We start from the raw sequence: 24,531 nt of genomic DNA on the forward strand, positions 1-24,531 counted from the left end.
GTTTCGATTGGGCGCAGTGTGACGTTTATATGGTTACCCGTGATCGAGTACGTAAGCGGCTGAAGCATAGACTACAGTGTTACTATTGAGTATAAACTAAGTAGAGCTTTGGTCAGATTTTCCTTTCTCTACTGAATTTCCCTAGTGTATAGCACTATTAGCTCAAGGCTCAACATCATCCTAGACCACAGTCATCATGATGGACATCTACCAGCCAGGGTCTATGATGATCAATACCAGTTTTGTTGTCATTGTTGATCATGATCAGCCACCTTTGAACCACTATTTGACATAGTCAAGATGAGTCAAGACATGACATCTACCACCATTTGTACCCACTCATACAGGATCAATCACTCACATACAATCAAAATCTGAAAGGTACTATATTGTGGTATAACTCTCTTTTGTATGTTATTGTTGTCATGGGGATACCAAAACTTGTATTGGGTTAGTGTAAGGGGCAGATCCAGAAGGGGGGAGTGGGGGGCACACAGGTAGAGGTCACTCCACAGTGTGCAAAGCACACTCCACGAAATGTGGAGCATAAGCTTTCTAGGGGGTCTGGGGGTGTGCCCCCCCCCCCCCCCCCCCCCCCCCCAAGGAAATTTTGTGACAATTTTGACTGAAATTTGTTGATAGTTCAACACTGGAAGATACTGATAAAAAACCAGAATTAGCGTAAAGGCCCTAGGCTGCTCCCTAATGAAATTTTTGAAAACATTATGAGATTGAATTTGGTAGCAGTTTTGACTAAAATTTGTAAATACTTATAGAAAATTCAATGCTGGAAGCATGAATGCTACTGAGCTGGTAAGTCTATAAAGAAATTTTGAAAAATTGACTTTTGAGACAGATTTTGGTGCTATCTTTTGGCTGAAATTAAGTTGAAATTTTTACAATTAGCGTATGGTCCCCTACACAAGCATCACAAAAATTTACGTATGAATGTCTTTCACAATGAGTGTAAAACAATTAAAGATAACGTATATCTACATAGCCTTGTAGGTTATCAGGAACAACAAATTACTTTGAGGTGAAAGGGCTTGTTCCATATTTATGAAAATGAAGGGCAGCTTTTTCTATAAGATAACCCGATAGACACACTAAACAATGAGAAAATATCTGTGTGGTTGTTGGTTATGTTTCCCTTAGAAGTGCATAGCAACATAATTCCAAATCACATAATAATTTATGAATTATGAATTACAATATAATGCAAAACTTTGTAAAAACTGTTGGGCAGAATAACCCATGAACTGTTGAAAAATTGGCGGAAAAAATTTGGCGAATGGGGATGTGTACACATTTGTTGTCGCACGTCCACTGTGTGCATTGTAATGAAGTATATTGAAAACAGTCATATTATGTTGACATAATGCATCATGTTTTTGTTAGCCTATTATGGTCAAAATTATGGTGGAATACAGTAGAACCCCTCTAGACGGACACCATTGGGGAAATCAAATCTGTCCTTTATATGGAGGTGTCCTTATTTAAGGGGTTTTCGAAAATTTTAAAATAACCAGTTTTAATGCATGAGACTAGACCAAGTGGTGGAGCAAGATGAGTCGTGTTACCATGTGAACCAGATATGAGCAGTTTAATAGCAACAGAAGTGATGTTATTGAGCATGGGTTACCTATGGTGTGTGGCCTCTACTACACTATCCAGACAATTAGGCACCACAAAAATTTATTACTCCTATTTGATTAGTTATCAAGATGGTCGGCTATGTTGCAGATTATGTAGTTTATCATGTAGTGCAGTTTATTCTTAAAGTCAAGCTTAAAGTACACCAGCTACTATTTTCAGAAGAACATTATGATCAACAGCAGTACTTGTATACAAATTCATATGGTTTCTTGCAACTGACTTCAACATTTTGTAGATTAGGCAATACAAAGACAGTGCTTTCTGCATTAAATGATGTAGTGTTCGATTGATTGTTGTTACTGGCAATGAACCTTTGTTACTTGTGTCCATGATTAGTAAGGTGTTGTACTGTAGTACTTGCCATATCTGGGAATTGTGCAGTGTCCGGTTTGCGGAATAGAGAGGTGTCCACTATTGAGGGGGCATTAATACACGCAGGTATTGGAAGTTGCATTTTGAGACTTTATTAATTGTCCGTTATAAAGATGCTGTCCGCATTCAGGGGTGTCCGTTAAGAGGGGTTCCACTGTAGCTGGCACAATTAATAATAGTATATATATATACAAGGTGACTGGCTGATTAATCAAGGATGAGTTGATGATAGTGAAAGAAGACAACATCTTACTATGTGATTCTTTGAGGAATATTTGAGAGGTGAGGGTATTCACAATAACATGTTACTATTAGTGTTGCACTGATAATCAGTTGAATAATCGGTAATAGCTGATATAAGATGATTTTGCAAGTATCGGTATCAGCCACGAAGAGGAAATTATTTGCCAATAACGTAAACCCACAACCAATTCTTAACGACAGTAATAAACACATGACAGTATTAAAAGAAAGCAGTGAATGTAGAAGTAAGCGGTAGGCATTTATTTGGGTAACCTGTTTCTAACTATTTAGGCTTGTTTATCTGTGAATAGTGTGGCTGTAAGGCTGTAATAGGCTGTGTATATTTATCAGCTGCCCACACAATTAACCAGTCACTATTTGTAGAATCCCACTAAAACTCCGTTTGAGAAGCTGACTGGTGTTTTATAACTACTTGGCTTTCATTTCCATGAAAGGGGTTAGTGGCACACTGGTAGCAAACATTGTAGAATCAGCCTCCCATGTAAGTAATTAAATTATTGCAATTAATGTTATACACACACAAACTTTAGATGATTTTTGCTCCTTCTCTCCTGACCTATGGAATTGAAGAATATTGGTAAATATCAGCATATCGGTTACAGGAATGAGTGAAAAATTGGTATTGGTAAATATGAAAATATGCATATCGGTGCAACACTAGCTACTATGGTAACAATCCTGTTGTGAGTGTCTGACAATTGTGTTATATAATGACCCAGTCTATGAGATTTGTGTTATTGCTATATTAATTAGAAATATATATCAATCACTTATAATTCCAAATACAATTACTAGTTTACTATCAACTTGTTATTAATAAAATGGTACAATAATAACATGTACAATGTATACAGTTACTGTGGCTCACATGAGCCAATCCATACAGTATTAGTATAGTTTCTCTTATCATCCAACCCTCCTACTACAACTATTTTGTTATCAGCTACACTAACTACAGCTGGTCCACTTCTTGCTGATGGAATATGTCCTATGGCTTCCCAGCTGTGACTGACCTTGTTGAACATGTTAATGTCACTAGTGAACACATAATCACTTCCTGTCTTCTTCACTCCACCTACTGTTAGTAGGTGTCTACCTTGTATGCTGACAGGAGCTGAACGGCACCATGGAGTATCTTGTTGTGAACTCCACTTCAACTGGTGGCTGGACAGAGTGTCCAGTGGAGCAGTAAATACTGCTGGGGACATGCCATCTTGATTGCATCCTCCTAACAGGTAGAGGGTGTTATCAACTATTACTGAGTGTAGCCAGGAGTGTGGTAGTGGTAGATCACTGGTAGTGTACCACTGTCTAGTGGTACTGTCAAACAGTTCAGTAGTGGCTAATGTCCTGTGCTGGTCATCTTTACCTCCAGTTATAATAAGTGTTCCTTGATAACCAGCAGCTGTGGCCCAATATCTTGGTGTAATCATCCTGGTGTACTCCTTTAGGTGATCACCATCTAGTGAGAATATCTTGTTGGTAACCTTATAACTTCTATCCTCCCCTCCAGCAGTGATCAACTGGTTGTTGAGGGTGGTCATGGCAAAGAAGCCATAAGTAGTGTTGATAGGAGAAGGGCTCCATGAGTTGTTAACATGATTGTACACATCTATCCTGTGTGATGGGTATAAAGTATTATCCCCTCCTCCAATGTAGACCTTCCCATCACATAACACACCAGTGTGGTCCTCACCCTTCACTGGTGTAGGGGCTCCATGTTGCCACTTGATGTTCACTGGTCCACTGAACAGGTCTGGTGTGGGGGACTGGACCAGTTGTTCCTAAACAAAAACAATAAATTAGTAATAACAATGTTAACATGTTGTTTACACAACAAACACATTAGATGAATGGTTACTATAGTAACTGGTGATCACCAAACACATTTAGGGATTCACACATGTTATATACATACACTAATAACAAGAACTATTACTAATAGTGTTATTATAATATTGTGTGTATGTTACCATAAACAGTTCATGTAGTCATATACCCTGTAGACATAAGGGACATGGTAGGGTATTCCATCACTCATCTTCACCCCACCATCAAGACACTGTTTATAGCTAATGTATTGTATATGTACACATTGTACATGTGTAGGAAATGATCAGTTTATTTTGTTACTGTTGTCTAGGAGTTTGTTGGATTAGCTCAAAATGGCTAAGGAGCAGATAAGGAAGAACTGAAAGTGATGAAAAGAACAATAGTAAGTTGAGTATACTGTTTTGTGGTATAAGACTATATGATAGTTCACTTGTAATGATGTCACTAAACCACCTAACATATCATGAGGTTTACAGTATACAATACTCCATGATAACTTGTTAGTGATAATTTCCAACTACTTTGATACCAAAAAAAGTGGCTATCTAACAGAGAGCTGTCTAATTCATAATGTATAATGTTTTGAGGATAAAAATTCATTTAATAGTTGTAACATGGACAGGAGTGGTCTGTCTGATATGTCTACCCAGGGCCCGAGGGCTGAGGGTACACATATCAGGTAGACCACTAGTACACATCTTACAACTATTATTTATCTTTGCTGATAGTATCAAGGTGTGGTAGTGCTGTACTATGGCTTCCCTGTGTATATATGTTTGTAACAGGAATCTGTAACTGGATTGGTTGTAGAGGTCCATCTTGTCGTATGCTTCAATTGTAATACTGGGTAGTACATTAGCTGAACATAGCTGAAAATGAAGCACAACAGCCACTTTGCTATTTCTGTAATTGATAGTTAGGTGAGTGTTCAGATGAACACAATAATCATGGTGAAATTGGTTCTTCTAATGTGGTATGTGTGGCTTCATCAGTCATAATAACATTACAAAAAGTTAGTACATATTAGGAATTATAAGTTTGATTAAGGATCATAGAAATAAGAAGTAGTGACACAAGGGAGGTCACCTACACCTGAAGTATACTAGTGAACATTTAATCCCTAATTCAGTCATGGGTATAGACTGACGTAGGGACTAACTGCTATAAAACTGTTTATTGTCCACTACTGCTTACTCTACATACCTTTGGGAGCACTAGATATACTGCAATAACACTAAATACACAGAATTAATGTTTACACAACATTGTTAGATATACCAAGTTAGTGTTGAAACAGGGTCAGGTCAAGCGGGTCACATTTTCTCCAGGTCAGACACGGTTTACAGATTATCCAGGTCTGACCCGGATTGGATCACGTGAGAAATGAAATTGTTAGTTTGACGACGTGGAAACTTATTAACGCTAGTCGCGCAGCTTTTTTGTGAGCCATGCCCACTTATCGCATTACAACATATGCTCAGCCATGCCAATTTATTACTGAGTGCAGTCTGTAGCAAAAAAAAATGCTGTCTGCTAGCTTACGTGGAGCCACGCCCACTAATCGAGTATTGTACTAGTTGTACATAGTCTAGTCTTTCAGCAGGATAAGTACCTTTGTGAGCCACACCCACTTTTAATATATCAGGAAATTGTAATACTAGGTATGCACGAAGCCACACCCAATTGCTGTCTGTAAACTCACAGTAACTGTATGGAACCAAGTGACTGATTATTATTTATTATTTTTTAACCCACTGACTGATTAACTTACCGGCTTAATTATCACATAGCTACTTGATTACGCAACATGAATCGAACACTCAAAACGTAGTCTCAAGCCCAAAACATAGCTCTTATCGCATGCTTCGTCTTTAATTAATCCGGGTCACATCCGGGTCAGTGGGTTATCCTGGTCAGCTGTAGTGACCGGGTTTCAATGCTGTACCAAGTTGATAACATCATCTCCAGCCACTCTTGTCTCTTCCCAATTATGGTCACTAAGGTGGTGTGTTGACTTAAATGTCTACAGAAGTCTTGTAACTTTGCGGCAAAGTTTGTGTGAAAATTGTTAGACAGGTAGTGTAGTCATACTAAGTTGGTATTACTTTAAAGTGTTGGAATGTGTTGTTTGTCCACACAAAGATGTTATATGAACACCCTCATTGCTTGTTGTACAAGTCAATGTACTGACTGTTCTATTAGAGTGTTTTATCATTGTTAATTGATAATGTCTTTACTGACAGGATATGTGTTGTTATTATGTGTGGTCAGTGTAAATAGATAATAAAGATAGTTTAGTGTACTGACTGTTCTATTAGAGTGTTTTGTCATTGTTAAATGATAATGTCCTTACTGACAGGATATGTGTAGTAGTGTTTTGTTATTATGTGTGGTCAGTGTGTATGGATAATATAGTTTAGTGTACTGACTGTTCTATTAGAGTGTTTTGTCATTGTTAAATGATAATGTCCTTACTGACAGGATATGTGTAGTAGTGTTTTGTTATTATGTGTGGTCAGTGTGTATGGATAATATAGTTTAGTGTACTGACTGTTCTATTAGAGTGTTTTGTCATTGTTGAATAATAATGTCCTTACTGACAGGATATGTGTAGTAGTTGTTTTGTTATTATGTGTGGTCAGTGTGTATGGATAATATAGTTTAGTGTACTGACTGTTCTATTAGAGTGTTTTGTCATTGTTGAATGATAATGTCCTTACTGACAGGATATGTGTAATAGTTGTTTTGTTATTGTGTGTGGTCAGTGTGTATGGATAATATAGTTTAGTGTACTGACTGTTCTATTAGAGTGTTTTGTCATTGTTGAATAATAATGTCCTTACTGACAGGATATGTGTAATAGTTGTTTTGTTATTATGTGTGGTCAGTGTGTATGGATAATATAGTTTAGTGTACTGACTGTTCTATTAGAGTGTTTTGTCATTGTTGAATGATAATGTCCTTACTGACAGGATATGTGTAATAGTTGTTTTGTTATTGTGTGTGGTCAGTGTGTATGGATAATATAGTTTAGTGTACTGACTGTTCTATTAGAGTGTTTTGTCATTGTTGAATAATAATGTCCTTACTGACAGGATATGTGTAATAGTTGTTTTGTTATTGTGTGTGGTCAGTGTGTATGGATAATATAGTTTAGTGTACTGACTGTTCTATTAGAGTGTTTTGTCATTGTTGAATGATAATGTCCTTACTGACAGGATATGTGTAATAGTTGTTTTGTTATTGTGTGTGGTCAGTGTGTATGGATAATATAGTTTAGTGTACTGACTGTTCTATTAGAGTGTTTTGTCATTGTTGAATAATAATGTCCTTACTGACAGGATATGTGTAATAGTTGTTTTGTTATTGTGTGTGGTCAGTGTGTATGGATAATATAGTTTAGTGTACTGACTGTTCTATTAGAGTGTTTTGTCATTGTTGAATGATAATGTCCTTACTGACAGGATATGTGTAATAGTTGTTTTGTTATTGTGTGTGGTCAGTGTGTATGGATAATATAGTTTAGTGTACTGACTGTTCTATTAGAGTGTTTTGTCATTGTTGAATAATAATGTCCTTACTGACAGGATATGTGTAATAGTTGTTTTGTTATTGTGTGTGGTCAGTGTGTATGGATAATATAGTTTAGTGTACTGACTGTTCTATTAGAGTGTTTTGTCATTGTTGAATGATAATGTCCTTACTGACAGGATATGTGTAATAGTTGTTTTGTTATTGTGTGTGGTCAGTGTGTATGGATAATATAGTTTAGTGTACTGACTGTTCTATTAGAGTGTTTTGTCATTGTTGAATAATAATGTCCTTACTGACAGGATATGTGTAATAGTTGTTTTGTTATTGTGTGTGGTCAGTGTGTATGGATAATATAGTTTAGTGTACTGACTGTTCTATTAGAGTGTTTTGTCATTGTTGAATAATAATGTCCTTACTGACAGGATATGTGTAATAGTTGTTTTGTTATTGTGTGTGGTCAGTGTGTATGGATAATATAGTTTAGTGTACTGACTGTTCTATTAGAGTGTTTTGTCATTGTTAAATAATAATGTCCTTACTGACAGGATATACGTAGTAGTTGTTTTGTTATTGTGTGTGGTCAGTGTGTATGGATAATATAGTTTAGTGTACTGACTGTTCTATTAGAGTGTTTTGTCATTGTTAAATGATAATGTCCTTACTGACAGGATATGCGTAGTAGTTGTTTTGTTATTGTGTGTGGTCAGTGTGTATGGATAATATAGTTTAGTGTACTGACTGTTCTATTAGAGTGTTTTGTCATTGTTAAATGATAATGTCCTTACTGACAGGATATGCGTAGTAGTTGTTTTGTTATTGTGTGTGGTCAGTGTGTATGGATAATATAGTTTAGTGTACTGACTGTTCTATTAGAGTGTTTTGTCATTGTTAAATGATAATGTCCTTACTGACAGGATATGCGTAGTAGTTGTTTTGTTATTACGTGTGGTCAGTGTGTATGGATAATATAGTTTAGTGTACTGACTGTTCTATTAGAGTGTTTTGTCATTGTTAAATGATAATGTCCTTACTGACAGGATATGCGTAGTAGTTGTTTTGTTATTGTGTGTGGTCAGTGTGTATGGATAATATAGTTTAGTGTACTGACTGTTCTATTAGAGTGTTTTGTCATTGTTGAATGATAATGTCCTTACTGACAGGATATGTGTAGTAGTTGTTTTGTATTATGTGTGGTCAGTGTGGTAGTACTGTATATTAGGGATCATGGAGGTTGGGGTTTTTCTGACCAAAAATATCACATAAAAACCAGCTTCACAATACCATCCTGGTGCCTTAGCAGTATTGGTTAGGTGTAACCAAGCCCAAAAGTATCTTCAATATGACCAAGACTCCACTATTATAGCTCTTGCTATGACCCTAAATGCTTCCAATAGGTAGCTACTATATAATGACCCCTACTAGCTTGTAAAATTCTAATTTTCCTTATACTAGTTAAGTAGCAGAAGCAATACTGCTGTACTCACCCTTGTTTGTTTATTCTGAGGTACAGGGACAACACGTTGTTTAGACTGAGGAGGAAGAGGAGGTGATAGACTGCTAGTGTGATCGTAAATGAATCAAGTAATAAGTAAGCATTTAAGGGATAATAAAAATATTAAAATTATTGATTAATTTTTTCTTACGTTTGTTAGTTTACTGTTTTGTAATGTTTTATGACTGGTGAACCCGCTCATACCACAGTAGAATGGAAAGAATTGTGTCAAGATTATTGTTTTCACCTAGACATGCACTCCAAATATCAATTACTGAAATAGTGAAGTGGCCATCACACTACTACCTGTTCAGCTATGCCCAGCCCATTACACAGTGTTACAATAGGAGAAAGACCTCTGCAATCAAATCAGTTGCAACAGAACACTTGGATAATTCCGTCAAATGTACATAAGTCATCCTGCAATGCTTTTGTGAATTGAAACCTTGTGCTGTGAGCAAAGATAAATGGGACACCAAGCTAACAGCCTGTTTATACTACAGGTCGCTCTGAACGAGATCACTTCAGTTTGATCTAGATCGATTTTTTAGCCGTTTATACTTTGAAGGCCAAACCCGCTCCAATCACCAAAAAACCTTAAACCCACAATATAATTTTCATTTAATAAAATAATTGTCATTGAAGTAGAGATTGTTGATGGAGTTAAAGGATTTGCGTGCTCTGTTATTGTAAGGTTAATAGGCATGATAAAGTTTTCAGTGTTGAAGACAACCTCTCAATTTTGTGGAGTTGGTTAACTATTCATTTGCACATGTACCTGTTTGTTTCAGAGTCCTTTTGTTGTTCTTGAAGTTGTCCTTCCATATTGTCCCCTAAATACTTCGCTGTTGCTTCATTTCATCATTACAGTCGCCTTTTTAACTGTATAGTTCTCCATATCCTTATTCTGCTTATTAGAACCAAATCGAACTGCAGGTTTGCAACTGTTTATACTGGGTGAATAGAGTGAACTAGATCAAACCATACCCACATCCCTAGCAGGTCCATTTCAGAGTGGTTCAACATGGTTCGGTTCGATACTGTACACATTTACACTGACTTGGAAATTGCTCTGTCTGATTCAAGATAGTTTGAACTAGATAGCTAGTGTAAACAGGCTATAAGTCCATGAAGCATGCATTGTATGTACTGTGGTATGCCAGTTGAGCTGAAGCAATGTGGAACAGTGAAAACATCAAGCTGTTATTGAGTTATGCTTGTCTGAATTCAAAGGCATCAGTTAGTTAGTTAGTCAGTCAGTTGAAAATTCCAGTAAATAAAAATCATACTGAAGGTGCTTTTGGGCTTGGTTATACCTAACCAATGATGCTACAGTACCATGATCAAGGTATTGTGAGGTAGCTGGTTTTAGGGTGATACTTTTGGTCAGAAAAGTCCAAACCTTAATATTTGTATGATATCTAAATTCTTCAATTTCTATCAAGATTTAGCTGCTAGACATTCTACAATAATAAGCTTGGACAAATTTCAAGCTTATTATTGTAGAGTAATGCTTACCCAATGCCTATACCAAATTTTGATGGTCTGTGGTGTATAATTTTGAAGTTATTTAGTGAGAATGGAGATCATGTAGCTAGTCAGGGTAAGCTCCGTATAACAGTAATCATGCTAGGGCAGCTGTTCACCAGTGAATTAACCAGAGCTAATAGTGTAAAGCATGAATAACGTTAGTTAGTTGTATCAACAACAGTAGCTGGGCGGTCTGACAGCTTGTCCTGTTAGGCAATTGGAAACAGTGGAAATGGAGACCAGAAATGGAAAAGGAAATGGCCAATCATCATAGAAACATACCCTAGAGTGAAACCCTTGTTTTGTGACCACCTCTTTAAGACCACTTAGTTCTCAAATATATAAGACCACTTCATGGTCCACTAAAAGACCAACTTCTTTACAAAGACCACCTCTCACATTGTAATACCAGTGGTCACTCTCAATGTTTTAGAACACCATATGCCAGGATTAATACTTACCTTTTGAATATGGAACAATCTCTCAAAAAACAGTCAACTAGCAATCTTTGAATGATTTTAAAGAATTATGGTATAGTTAGATTTAGTATTCTGTAATTGCTTTGTATTTGTGTGTTAGAGTTTCTTAAATAAATAAATAATATCTAAGATCCATCATTCCATGACTTTATCAAAACAGCTAGGCTCTTATAATCCTAGGGTAAAACCTACAGTAACTTTGTGTCACCTTTAAAGACTACCTCTGTACAAAGACCACTTCTATACAAATGCTACATTGTGATTAGGTTCTAAAGATAGGTAAGGCCACTTCATGGTCACCTTTTATAAAGACCATCTCATTACATGGTAATATTTGATAAACTTCAAACATGTATTTCATGGCTAGGGACAATGTCATCTCCCATATTTTGGTCCACGCTTCACTCAAGTCATCTACCATTATCACTTAGTTTGTACCAGAATGTGTCAAGTTCTTAGTCCATGCAATTGAAATGTGGCTAGTACACTGGGTGTCACTAAAAGGAGGAATAGGAAATTAGGAGGATTAGGAAACGGGAAATGAGGAAATGGAGTATTTCTCTATAGTGGATTTTCATCGTATCAGTGGTATTGCTAGCAAGTGAGGGTGTCAGAAGCCGTCAGTGAAAGTGCAAGCTGAACATAAAGCCAAGTGCATGGTCGAAACTTAGTATTTCAATCCATTGTTTGGCGTTCCAGTCATTGTTTGCTAGGAGTAGTTAGAGTGACCAAGACTGATTGAAAGCAGCTCTTCAAGTGTTCCCAGTACAGTATTGTGCAAACTTGGCCTCATTCTTCCGTCATGTGATTTGTGTACCTCCAGGGTCCTGCTGTGATTATACTAGCTACAGTGTGATTACTCTACCCAGTGTCACAAGTTCTCCTGTAATCAGCTTATGTGCATGTCTTGTATTTCTTTGTAGTTGTAACTGTATACATATTCCTTTGTTGGTTTTTGTAATGTACGTGTGTTCACTCCAGTAAGGAGGAATGGCTGTGCCAGTTACCATGTGGTTAAATCAAAAATTAATCCTGTCACTGCTGGTATATTGTACTTATGATGTTGTTACTATCAGATGTAGTGGTCGGTGAAGTAGTAGAATGCCGAAGGAATCTCTTACACTCTATCATTATGTACTATAGTTACTACAAACATTGCAAGGTGTAATAGTATAAGTTATCCAGTCATGATAGCACCAGTAACATAGGGAGCTGAACATAAATTATACTGGTAGTACATTGGTGTCTTAATTGACACCATCACTCTACCCAAGCTACTACCAGACTACACTGATCGTATATTATGTCATATGATGTACATAATCATCATAGTATTATGTGGCCATGCATACATGTCATTAGTGACTACTTTAATTCATAATTCTTGATGAATCATAATCTGATTAGTGCCAAACTTCTAAGCAAAATAATTCTTGTTTGGTCCAGTAGTTGCTTGAATGCCATGACAATAGGCTGTTGTTGATGCAGTGACAGGAGAACTTAACCAAGTTGTGACACTGGGTAGAGTAATCATGAGATCACATGCCTCGGGCTAATACCAGTGAGAAAACTCGAAGAGCTGCTTTCGATCAGTCTTACTCATTGTCACTCCTGGCAAAGTTGCTGTAGTGTAGAATGTCGAATAATGCATTCAAGTTTCGACCATTCACTTGGCTTTGTGTCCAGCTTGTGCCTTCACTGACGGCTTTTGATGCCCTCACTTGCTAGCAATGCTGTGAATACCACGAAAACACACTATAGAGAAATACTCCATTTCCTCATTTCCCATTTCCTAATGTCCCATTCCTCCTTTTAGTGACACCCTAGTACACTACAACCTACTGTATCAACAAAATAATTAGGTCTCATAAAGAGATGATGACCTTAAGAGTGTAGTATTTTTTAGCTGACCTAGCTGTTTTGGTAAGTCAAGAAGTAAATGTTTGGAACCTAGGTATTATTGCAATGTGAGGGGTGGTCTTTGTAAAGAGGGTGGTCTTTATAAAAGGTGACCATGAAGTGGTCTTGTAAGGTCAGTATGCTTTAGCCATCTTTGAGATCTAATTACAAAGTGATCTTTTTACGGAGGTGGTCTTTATAAAAAGGTGGCCACTATAGAAGGGTTTTACTCTAGGGTACATTTATATGATAATTTGACCATTTCCATTTCCACTCTTTCCAATTACCCTCTCCTGTTAGTCCACTGAGACACTTTGCTGTGGTCTATGGATTTCTGTGTTCAAGCATTACCACAAACATGTAGTCCAATTAACTTTGTACGGCTACCCTTAATCTGTTCAGCACCATTGTAATTACATTAGTGACCAGATCCACAACAATCCCATATGTTAGTGCAAGCCTAATTTTACGGTAGAAAGCAAGAAACACAATGGGTGAAATATTTACAAAATAGAAGATGGTTTGTAAATTTCTGATCATTTGTTTCATGATGAAGGAAAGTGATAACAGCAAAAACTATGGTAGCATTGAGATCGTCAAAGCAAGAGGAGTTCGATAATCTTTGTTTTGATTCAGTGCTTCCAAAGAGAGAGAAGATATGAGCATTAGTTTCTTTACATTGGTTTTTTCTCATGTTTTCCTGGTAGTAGGAAAGCCCTGGAAGACAAAATTTACCCAACAATGGATTAGCTTGTTAATGGAGGATCTGTTGGTGTAAGTTGCATCTCCCTAGAGGACTGCATTCAAAAGTTATTACGGTTTTTTATGTAAGTACCTGAAGTTTATTTTACGTATTGTCACTATACAAATCAATTTTTCTGATGTTGCCACTTTGTAGCGTTGTAGCTTCAAAAATTCATGGCTTCTAGAGCTGAAACTTTGGTCAGCCATTCCTTTGGCTATCTGGATAGGGAATTCTTGTAGATCTGGTAACATTCATATCAACGTTGAAACCGGGTCACTACTGCTGACCCGGATGACCCACTGACCCGGATAGCAATCCGGATGTGACCCGGATTAATTAAAGCCGAGACATGTTTCAGCTAGTCTCGAGCGAGCAAACGAGTCTGCATTTTGAGCGTTCCATTCATGTTGAGTAAATATTGCAACTTCAGCCTAGCTGTAGGTTGAAGACCAAAAAAAAAAGAAATAAAAAAAAAGGTCTTCACCTACTGACAATAGCTACCCCTCACCATAGATACCCGCAGTTTCGTGCTACATACTACACTTACTAACAAATGGGCGTGGCTGAGCGTATGTTGGTAATGCGATAAGTGGGCGTGGCTCACGAAAGAGCTACGCGATAGCGTTTATAAGTTTCCACGTCGTCAAACGAACAATTTCGTTTCTCACGTGATCCAATCCAGGTCAGACCCGGATAAATTGTAAACCGGGTTAGACCCGGATGACCCGGAGAAAATGTGACCCGGAGAAAATGTGACCCGGATGACCCGACCCGGTTTCAACGCTGATTCATATGTCAGCATAACATTGTATGAATGAATGTAGATTTGACTGCTCTATTAGAGTATCTTGATCTTTATAAAGACTCTTCTCCCTTACTCCACTTTTGAGAAATGACTGTTAGCTACATACATGTAAGTTTCTATTACACTGCCTTTCCCTGCTGTTCCCATTTATTCTATATATTTGTGCTGTCAAACTGTACTGTGGGAAAGTCTGGTGCTGCTCACAAGTTACTAAAATTTTTAGAGGGATTTGTGGAATCCCAGACATATGTCCCTGACCTGTATTGTAGTCTAACATACAAAAGGTTTGTAAAATAACACACCTTAATTTTGTACCTATACAACTCTTGAACTATTTAGTCAACAACTTGGTCAATGCTCTAAGCTACTACCTTGTACAACAATTCTACACTTACCTTTTTATTGATGACAACACATAAAGTAGTGAAACACACACACACACACACCAGTGTACTGTAACATTGGATAACAACTCTATCAAGGGTGACATATTTGAAGTGTGTTATATAATGTTGAGGTGTGCTTGCTTAACACCTCTGCTCATTTTGATAGTCTGGCTAGATGGGGACTTCACCCACTAACTGATTGTAGTTGTATTGACATAGTCTAGTCTTGCATCAGGCCAGTTTGTGGCCTTAGCCGTTATCAAGTTACACTTGTCTGAAGGAATCAATCAGTCAGGCAAGTCAGTCAGTTGGTCAGCAGAAAATTTGACTAAATAAATTTTGTAGCAAAATTTTTGGAAGCATTTTAGATCGCACTAAAAAAAGGTTTGTTGGGCTTAGTTAAAACAAGTTACATCACTGGATCTGACTTGGATAGCTGTCTTGGTCGGTGGGTCATCCAGCTCGTCACCCAGTTTCAACCCTGTTATAGTAGTAGACTGGAAATACATGTCATATACTATGATGTATTTTATGATTTGTGTATTACAGTACATGTAGTAAAGGGGGCCAGGTACCAGTTCTATTGTTATTGTTATAAGAACAATGGTATAGCAGTAGCTTCATGTAATGGTTTATACTGTGTTTAAAAAACAACAACATTCCTTATATCATTAACCTGTGTCTACTGACCTTCAAATGTTGATTCTCTGCCCTCAGTTGTGCATTCTCCTCTTTGTAGCCATTATTCTGTGCCTTAAGGCCATTGTTGTTTGCTCTGAGGCCATTATTCTCCACCTTTAGGCCATCAACCTCTGCCATGAGGCCACCAACCTCCACCTTGAGGCCATTATTCTCCACCTTGAGGCCATCAATTTCTGTCTTGAGAACACCATTCTCTCCCCTCAACTCCTCATTACTTATTGTCATCTCCTCCAGTTGGGTGGTCAGTGAAGTCACCTGTACAGTAACAATGTACAAATGATTCTCCTGTTGATAGTACACATCAGATAAGATGTAGTGTCTTAAAATTTCATAGTTGTGCCTAATACAATATAGAAATGGTGGACCCAGAATGGGACTCATTTTTGATTAGAAGTTCTTTGGGTAGGGTACCTCATCCAATTTCAAATTTGAGTCATATCTGCTTAGCCATCATTAAGATACACGCCTTCAAAGTTTGTATTATTTTCTTCTTAATCTTTTTCATTCACACACTCTAGAGAATCTGAGTAACTCACACGTACTTTAGTTGCTGTACTTCATTTTGGAGGCAGTAAGAACGCATTTACAATCTTACCAGTGTTTTTCAAAAACACAAAAGTGATTTGTTGTGCCTACAGGGTAAACAGCTTGATGAAATTACTTGAAAATCAGCCAGTACATGAAGTAACTAATATAGTGCAAAACTTTTGTAGTTAGGAAGAATGGTCATGAGGTTATGTAATAGCCAACCAGTAGTAACAGACACAATCTAGTTTCATAAATGAATGAAAACAACATTTGTTACTCCTACCAGACACACTGCTAATAGTCCAGTCATTTTATGGTTTGACCTTAAACTAATTACAACACAAATGGTTTCAACAGTTTCCAGCATAGAAAAATGTGCTCTATAACATATCAAAAGTCCCGGAAAATCCCATAAGGGGAAAGTGACCTTTTGCATGACCTTTTTAGCCATTTTTAGCAAAAAAAAATTACAATTCGTCCTTCTATTTCAGCTATAAATTATCCAAACTATTTACATTTGGTATCAAATGATTGGTCTCACTATAAGGAACAAGATGATACTTGTTTGGTATCCATAGCTTAATTTGTTCTAACGTTATATTCATTTTACTGAACAAAACTGACATTATTTAGTTCCGCCCATGCACTTTGGATAATGTACAGCTGAAATAGAAGGACAAATCATAAGTTTTTGCTAAAAATGGCTAAAAAGGTCATGCAAAAGGTAACTTTCCCCTTATGGGATTTTCCGGGACTTTTGATATGTTATAGAGCATATTTTTCTGCGCTAGAAACTGTTGAAACCATTTGTGTTGTAATTAGTTTAAGGTTGACCCCTTTTATTTCATAAAATGGCTGGACTATAAGCTGAAAATTGTAATGTGAGTAGATTAACCATCCAGTAGAGAGTGCAGCTATGTGACAAGTCTCTCTGTACAGAATTCAGCTGTTACGAGTTGCCCTGTAGGGGTACATTACAAGTCACTCAATAGAGAGTTCAGCTACATCAAGTCACCCTGTAGAGAGTTTATCATACAAGTATGATAGACCTGTATAGTAGGGACATTGAAGGTGTAGGAGCAATCCGTGATATAACCCAAAAACCTGCCGCGAGTTTTCCTCACAATGACATGACAGTATCAGTTGGGTAAAACCAAGCCCAAAAGTGTCTTCAGATCGACCCGAAACGTTTCCGTCAAGTTCCTACAGAATTTAAAAATATATATATATTCAACGGAAGTTTCTACTGCCTGCCTGCCTGACGCCTTCAGTCAAGCGTAGCGGAAAACTGGTTATAGCTACTGCCCTAATTCTTTTGCAGAAACATTTCTAGCTCGCTTAAAATAAACCTTTGGTGTACTGATAAACATACAATGCTTGCACTATTGTCTTACCTTTTATCCTTCTTTACCATGACCATCAGTCAAGGTTCTACCGCTGAGTGTTAATAGACTATGGTACAGCTTCCATCTACCAGTGTATATTGCATCAAACTATTCGATTACACGTGGTTGCTGGTTGCACCAAACTATTTGAATACATGCGTATGTGACTTGCTGTTGATATTAATTAGTGAGAGCAACTCGCTGCAAACTATACCAATGTGTAAGTCAATAAATATAGTTTATTTAGTAACAATGTTAAACTGAGTTGGGTCATCCAGATCCAGCTTTACAGATTATTCCAGTCTGATCCCACATGCTAAATTAAATGTGGACGTGTTACTACATGTCATAGTGTAGCCCTGCTTCTTTTATGAGCCATGCCCACTTATGTAAATTACTGTCTGTAGACATATGGTAGCCACACCCATTCATCAGTCTGTAGGTATGCACGAATCCACATCCTTTATTGTCTGCAGGCTTATGTAGAGCCACGCCAACTGCTCAGTTGTTATTGTATGAGTCATAATATAATAGTGCTGTTATTAACTCTTTTAAAAATATTGTGACTGGTTTTGTGAAAAGCAGGCTGTTTAGTAGTCATGAGCTAGCAAAAAAACTTCACAAACAAGTACAAGAAAATTAGGAATTTTAAATTAGAGTAGGGACAGTGTATAGTGCTGCAATAAAAAGGACTGAAACAAGCTGGATCAGAGTAGTATGTAATGTCCAAATGCTGTAAAACAATAAGAAGTGAATATCTCTACTGTGCATTGAGTGTAGCACAGTAGGGATATTCACTTCTTATTGTTTTACAGTATTGGACATTACGTACTACTGTGATCCAGCTTGTTTCAGTATTTTTATTGCAGCACTATACACAGTCCCTACTCTAATTTAAAATTCCTAATTTCTCTTATACTTGTCTGTAGTACAAGTCATTTATTAGCAGTGCTGTGAACCTGCAGAGTTTACTAAAACTGGTTATTGGAAGATGACACATCCTTCCTTACAATCACAGTTATTACCATCACATGCATTCTTTGAGGTTATGTTATGGTGTTAACACTTATCAGCAGGGGTAATTTATGGTTTACCAAGTGGGTGGGCAAAACCAGTTTAGAGGCTTCTTAGCCAATAATTGGCTTGACCTAGACAATACCAGTTAATAACCAGTTTTTCCATACTGGTTCGCAACACTATTTAGTAGAGATTTCAGCTCAAGAGTTTAGCTGTGTAACAAGCAGTGTTGGGAGTAACGCATTACGTAATATTATTACTTTTGTGGTAACAAAGTAATATAACGAAATACGCTATAACAATAGGTAATATAACGCAACATACTTTACTTACAAACGTAATGCGTTACCTAAGTAATATAATTACTGTAACGAGTCTAATATGACGTAATATTATTACTAAAAGTAACGAAGTTACTAATCTCGTTAGTAATCCTCTGAGTAACGCCTAACCACAATGGAGTAACGAGGCCTATTGAATGAAGCTTATTCACTAGCTTCTTACTTATAACCAAGATTTGTACATTGTCCAACAACGCCATCATGTCACGTGATAAGGTGGTAGTTTCACATGTGACAGCTTAAGGCTGTGGACACAAAGTAATATAATATGTAATATTATTACAGTTACTTTATTTTATGGGTAATATGTAACTGTAACTAAATAGTTCTGTTGCAAGTAATATGTAATATGTAACTAGTTACTTTTACAAAGTAACTTGCCCAACACTGGTAACAAGTCACCTTTCATTACAATTCACCCTGTAGAGAGTTGAGCTACATTACAAGTTACTCTGTAAAAAGTTGAGCTATATTACAAGCCACCCTGTAGAGAGTTGAGCTACATTACAAGTCACCCTGTAGAGAGTTGAGCTATGTTACAAGTCACCCCGTAGAGAGTTGAGCTACATTACAAGTCACCCTGTAGAGAGTTCAGCTACATTACAAGTCACCTGTAGAGAGTTGAGCTATGTTACAAGTCACCCCGTAGAGAGTTGAGCTACATTACAAGTCACCCTTGAGCTATGATCATTCCATGGAGGCTATCATCCTGGGAGGTGTTAACTACTAAGGTATTGGGGCTTTGCCTGATATGTATGACATGTGGCCCAAGAGTGGAGGATATACATATCAGGCAAAGTTCTCATGCTCGTATTACACATAATATTATAAAGCCAGTGAACAGTTTAGTATAATAACATTATTATGGATGTGACAGTGCAATAAAAGTTTGGAACTACAGCCATACCAATGTACTAAAGATCAGCACTTCAACATTCATAATCCCAGTCTGGGTGCTTCAAGCTCTCCACCAGTTGTACACCAAACAGCTATTATTGTGGCTCTTAATTTTAACTATATTTGACACAAGTGTATGTGTTGGTATAGTATACAATAAACTGGTACTATACAAATACCACACAAACTGCATGTTGTGTTTCATGTGCAATTATTAATGAACACATCATTGTATTTAGTGGATAATTATTGTGTATTATATTTGATGTTGTGTAGGGTTGTGGTTGTGTCAACAAGCAGAAGAGTGTGAGTAAGGAGATGATGTAATGTTAGTTCATCATCATCTTGACTGAAGTGTATCTGTGGTGTGCACTTAATGGAGATGTTTAATCAAGACTTGGATATTGACTACTGTTGTCAGAAGAAAATGTTCTCTCCATAATTGTATTGTTATGACTTTCATTGTGGAAATTGAATTACAAAGTGCACACCTTAGTGATCAAGTCTATAAAATGACATGAAGGGTGTACTAATTATTGTGTGTAGTGTGTGTGTGTATAGTACCTAGTGTGCGTGTGTAGTGTGTGTCTGTCTGCCTCTGTGTGTGTTTGCGTGTGTGTGTATAGTGTGTGTGTCCATGTGTGTGTTTGCATGTGTGTCTGTGTATGTGCAGTGTGTGTCTGTCTGTCTGTGTGTGTCCATGTGTGTGTGTAGTGTGTGTATGTCCGTGTGTATGTAGTGTCTGTGTCTATGAGTGTGTAGTGTGTGTCCATGTGTGAGTGTGTGTGTTTGTGTATGTAGTGTCTGTGTCTATGAGTGTGTAGTGTGTGTCCATGTGTGAGTGTGTGTATTGTGTCCGTGTGTGTGTATGTATTGTGTCTGTGTGTGTAATGTACAGTATGTGCCCATGTGTGTAGTGTATGTGTGTGGTGTGGTGTGCGTGTAGTGTGGTGTGTGTAGTGGTGTGTGTGTAGTGTAGTGTGTGGTGTGTGTGTAGTGTGTGTCCATGTTTGTGTGCGTGTAGTGTGGTGTGTGTAGTGTGGTGTGTGTAGTGTGGTGTGTGTGTAGTGTAGTGTGTGGTGTGTGTCATGTCTGTAGTGTGTGTGTCTGTCCATAAGTGTGTTAAATAAAGCTGTAACAATAATAAGACTAACAAATGTGTACCGTATTTACTCAATTTGTGCCCCAGGAGTACTATTATTTTTTGCCAAAATAAGGATAAAGTTCTTCGAATAGTGCCACACTGCGGTATTATTCAAGTGTGCACTACTTATTAGTTTAAACCTGCCACTACTATAGCTATTCTACATTACAGTTTTATTAAACAATCACAACACGCTGCTACTTACTTCTTCTATACAAGACCTTTCTTTCACTCAAGTCCTTGTAGCACAACCATGTCACGTCTCGTGCTACGTGGTCAATATACTAACTAATATCCGGAATTTCAATGATGTGACCAGCCGTTTAAGTTTAACCACGACAATGCCTTCCTTAAATTGAGATGGAGATTAATACTATTGGAGGGTGTTGTACTATTACAAATTATTTTCAGAAACAAGGATAAAAACCTTTGAATGGTACCACAGTATGGCACTATTCAAGAGTGTGGCACAAATCGGGTAAATACGGTATGCAGCATAGCCAAGTGGCTATAGCATCAGCCTGATAATTGCAAAGATCTAGGTTCAATACCCGGTTATGTCAATTTGGTGTTGTTGTTCCTTGAGCAAGAAACTTTACTCAAATTGCTCCAGTCTACCCAACTGTACATTGTGGACCTAGTCAAATCAACTGGGAAAGCAACCCATCCAGCTATGTACCTGGGGAAGCAAATGCCCAACTCCTCATCTCGTTTAGCAGGATTGGAGTCATTGTGGAACTTTGAGTTGTGTGACCTCTCTTCATGAGACCTGGACAGTCCTGCTGGTTACTATTCCTACCCGTGGAGGATTTGAAAGCACAGGCATCCCAGTGCTGGCAGTAATAGCTGTGTTTGGTATGCCTGATGTAGGCTCTTTGTTTTGCTTTGCTTTGTGTGGTAAAAATTATCTACTACCACTATAGTTCATGAATTAAAATGCCCAAGACTGATTTTTCTGAAACAGTTGTTGAACATTCAGAGATGTAATTGAGTGATCATTAAACAGATTACTTCAACATTGCAGTTTTAGTATTGGCTTCATCAAATTAGGATTTTTTGGCCTCATGGTCACACCTCTATTCTGATGCTTTTGTACTATCTGGGAATACAATGGGAGGGAAATTCCTGCATTGATGCAGCTTTCTTGTTGACATATGATGAAACCTAGACTAAAAAGTTCAAGACAAATATCCTAACAAAACAAAGAAGATGGTTAGAACAGGACTTCCCAAGTAATCCTAACCACTGCTAACCTCTGTATTGCAGTGCTGCCGGCTACCCATCTCTAGATCTATTAGTCTCTACCTTATAAAATGCATGTACTTGAAAATGAGGACACCTGCGTGATCTGTACACCTGTAAAATGTACTACCAGAGAACCACACCATGAAATACGATACCTCTGTTTTATTCATGAATAGTAAATGATCTCCATAAAATGTTTAAGCGCCTAGGTGCATACTCTCCAAAAATCAAGCCTTTAGCCTTGCCATTATTGAGTTATGCTTGTCTGAAGGCGGCAGGCAGGCAGGCAGTTAGTCAGTCAGTAGAAAATTCCATAGAATAAAATTTGTATAAATAAATTGTAGCAATCTATGGAAGCATTTAAGGTTGTACCAAAGGCACTTTTGGGCTTGGTTATACCTAACCAATGCTGCCAAGGTGCCAGAATGGTATTGTGAAGCTGGTTCTGGGTGATTTTGGCCAGAAAAACCAAAACCTCCACAAACCATAACAATTATACAGTGTACTGTATAATAGTGTAGAAACCTTATTAGCTCTCATTCTACTAACTCATAACAACTTTCACAAACCTGTTGTTGCTGAGATGATGACTGACCAGATACCTCAGCCCACCATACTATGGGACTCATCCCATCACGACCAGTCTGATGACTACACACATCTTTGATCCTCTTGATTTCCATGGAGATATCTAACACCGAAGGACGTCTCTTGGGGATATCATCTAAACATGATGTCACTAGTGGCACTAAGACTGCAGCCCCTCCAGTAAACATGTTGAGGTACTTCTGACGTCTCATTGCCTCTGATACCACTTCCCATTGATCAGTATTACTAAGCTGTAACTTCTCAGTAGGTTCAGGCCACTGCTGGGTAATAACATTAAGAGCCACTCCTCCGTAAGAGAAGACATCTAATGGTGGACCATAGATCGGCCTTCTGGTTAGTGCCTCCGGTGGCATGAAATCTGGTGTTCCTGGGATTTTAGTCATTGTTCTTTTACTGTCAGTCTGCACCACTTTAGCAACACCCAGGTCAGTGATCTTGGCTTCAAGACGGCCTCCCAGTAATATGTTATTTGGGGTGAGGTCACGGTGTACGATTGGTGGATTCCTACTATGGAGGTACCTTAGACCAAGGCACACTTCATCCAATATGGATAGTTTGACATTCAGTGGTATATTGTTGTAGTTCTCCATCAGACCCCTCAGGCTATGTTGCATCTTCTCCATTACCATAACAGGTAATCTGTACTGGTCACGTGCCGGATAGTACACCCCTATGGTGAACAGCTATAGCGAGGTCATGTGACACGTACAATATCATACCTAGAAACTGAACGATACACGGGTGGCGAATGGTACTCCAAATTTGACACTCGTTAAGAAAGTCGGTTGTGATCTTACGAAACTCTTCACCTTGTGAATATTGTAATAATAACGCGTGTACCTCCTTAGCGGCGCACAGTGTTCCTTGATAGTCGACCTCAAACACTCTCCCATAAGCACCGCGACCAATTTCCTTTCCCGTGGGATTCACGCCATGGAGAATAAGGTCAGTGGTATCTCTAGCAGCCATCAATAATCTTACAAATCAAAGAAGGCGTGGCTTAGTTTTTTCGAGGGAGCGCTTATAATCTCTAATCGATAAGCGCCACCCCGAAGAAAATAGTGGTCTGGCTACGCGAGGCTAGGCGTGGCTGGCGTTGTACAAACTATTAGTGTTATACACAAATTACGCGCAGCACACGTGATGGAATGCTATAAACAAATTCTTGAACATCTAGACTCCATACAACTTCAACAAGACTTTGATTCAATGGCAAACTGGTCTAGAGATTGGAACCAATATTTTAACACCAGCAAGTTTATACATCTATCATTTAATACAAAATTCCCCACATCCTATTTTATAATCATAACTAGTAGTACTCACCGTGACCTCGGTGTCATTTTATCAACTGATTTTTCTTGGAAAATCATTATAACCATATAGCTATCAACTAAAGCCTACAGAACCCTTGGACTACTGAGACGTACCTTCAGCCACTCATGATCAGTTGACATTCCAACCAAGAAAACTTTGTATTTAGCATTAGTTAGATCACAACTACTTTACTGCTCTCCTTTATGGCACCCCTACCTTATTTGCAACATCTCTACTTCAGAAAGAATCCAACACCTGGCAACCAAATTTATTCTAAATGACTATGTAACCGATTACAAAACATGTCTTATCAAACTTAACATGCTACCACTGAAGTACACCTATGATCTT

General features: G+C 37.8%; 1 protein-coding gene and 1 long non-coding RNA gene across 4 annotated transcripts; one reads left to right on the top strand and one right to left on the bottom strand.

Moving 5' to 3' along the window:
* The first annotated feature begins 207 nt into the window (after positions 1 to 207).
* LOC136267321 (uncharacterized) lies at positions 208 to 22,415 on the top strand. 3 transcript variants are annotated; one of them, XR_010706635.1, is made up of 5 exons: positions 208 to 381; positions 2,224 to 2,310; positions 4,436 to 4,507; positions 9,164 to 9,247; positions 20,142 to 22,415. It is a non-coding gene; the product is annotated as an uncharacterized lncRNA (long non-coding RNA). The 3 variants fall into 3 exon arrangements; XR_010706636.1 differs by having other exon boundaries at positions 9,170 to 9,247; XR_010706637.1 differs by lacking the exon at positions 9,164 to 9,247.
* On the bottom strand, positions 3,081 to 23,892 carry LOC136267316 (probable serine/threonine-protein kinase DDB_G0271402). Its single transcript, XM_066062409.1, has 4 exons — positions 23,583 to 23,892; positions 22,824 to 23,533; positions 15,686 to 15,952; positions 3,081 to 4,076 (listed from the first exon to the last, which is right to left on the bottom strand). Exons 1-4 carry the CDS (start codon positions 23,830 to 23,832, stop codon positions 3,147 to 3,149), a joined length of 2,157 nt encoding a protein of 718 aa, XP_065918481.1. The 5' UTR covers positions 23,833 to 23,892; the 3' UTR covers positions 3,081 to 3,146.
* Between the last annotated feature and the right edge of the window lie 639 nt (positions 23,893 to 24,531).

The sequence above is a fragment of the Dysidea avara genome, chromosome 9 (genome assembly GCF_963678975.1).
Source record: "Dysidea avara chromosome 9, odDysAvar1.4, whole genome shotgun sequence".
Classification (NCBI taxonomy): Eukaryota; Metazoa; Porifera; class Demospongiae; order Dictyoceratida; family Dysideidae; genus Dysidea; species Dysidea avara.

What these genes read in the sequence shown, in the direction of transcription:
- LOC136267316 (XM_066062409.1), bottom strand. Translation starts at nt 23,832, where the DNA reads ATGGCTGCTAGAGATACCACTGACCTTATTCTCCATGGCGTGAATCCC. An exon ending in GTGTATCGTTCAGTTTCTAG is followed by an intron (nt 23,534 to 23,582) that starts GTATGATATTGT and finishes TGTTCACCATAG; the next exon opens with GGGTGTACTATCCGGCACGT. An exon ending in CATCATCTCAGCAACAACAG is followed by an intron (nt 15,953 to 22,823) that starts GTTTGTGAAAGT and finishes GTTACTGTACAG; the next exon opens with GTGACTTCACTGACCACCCA.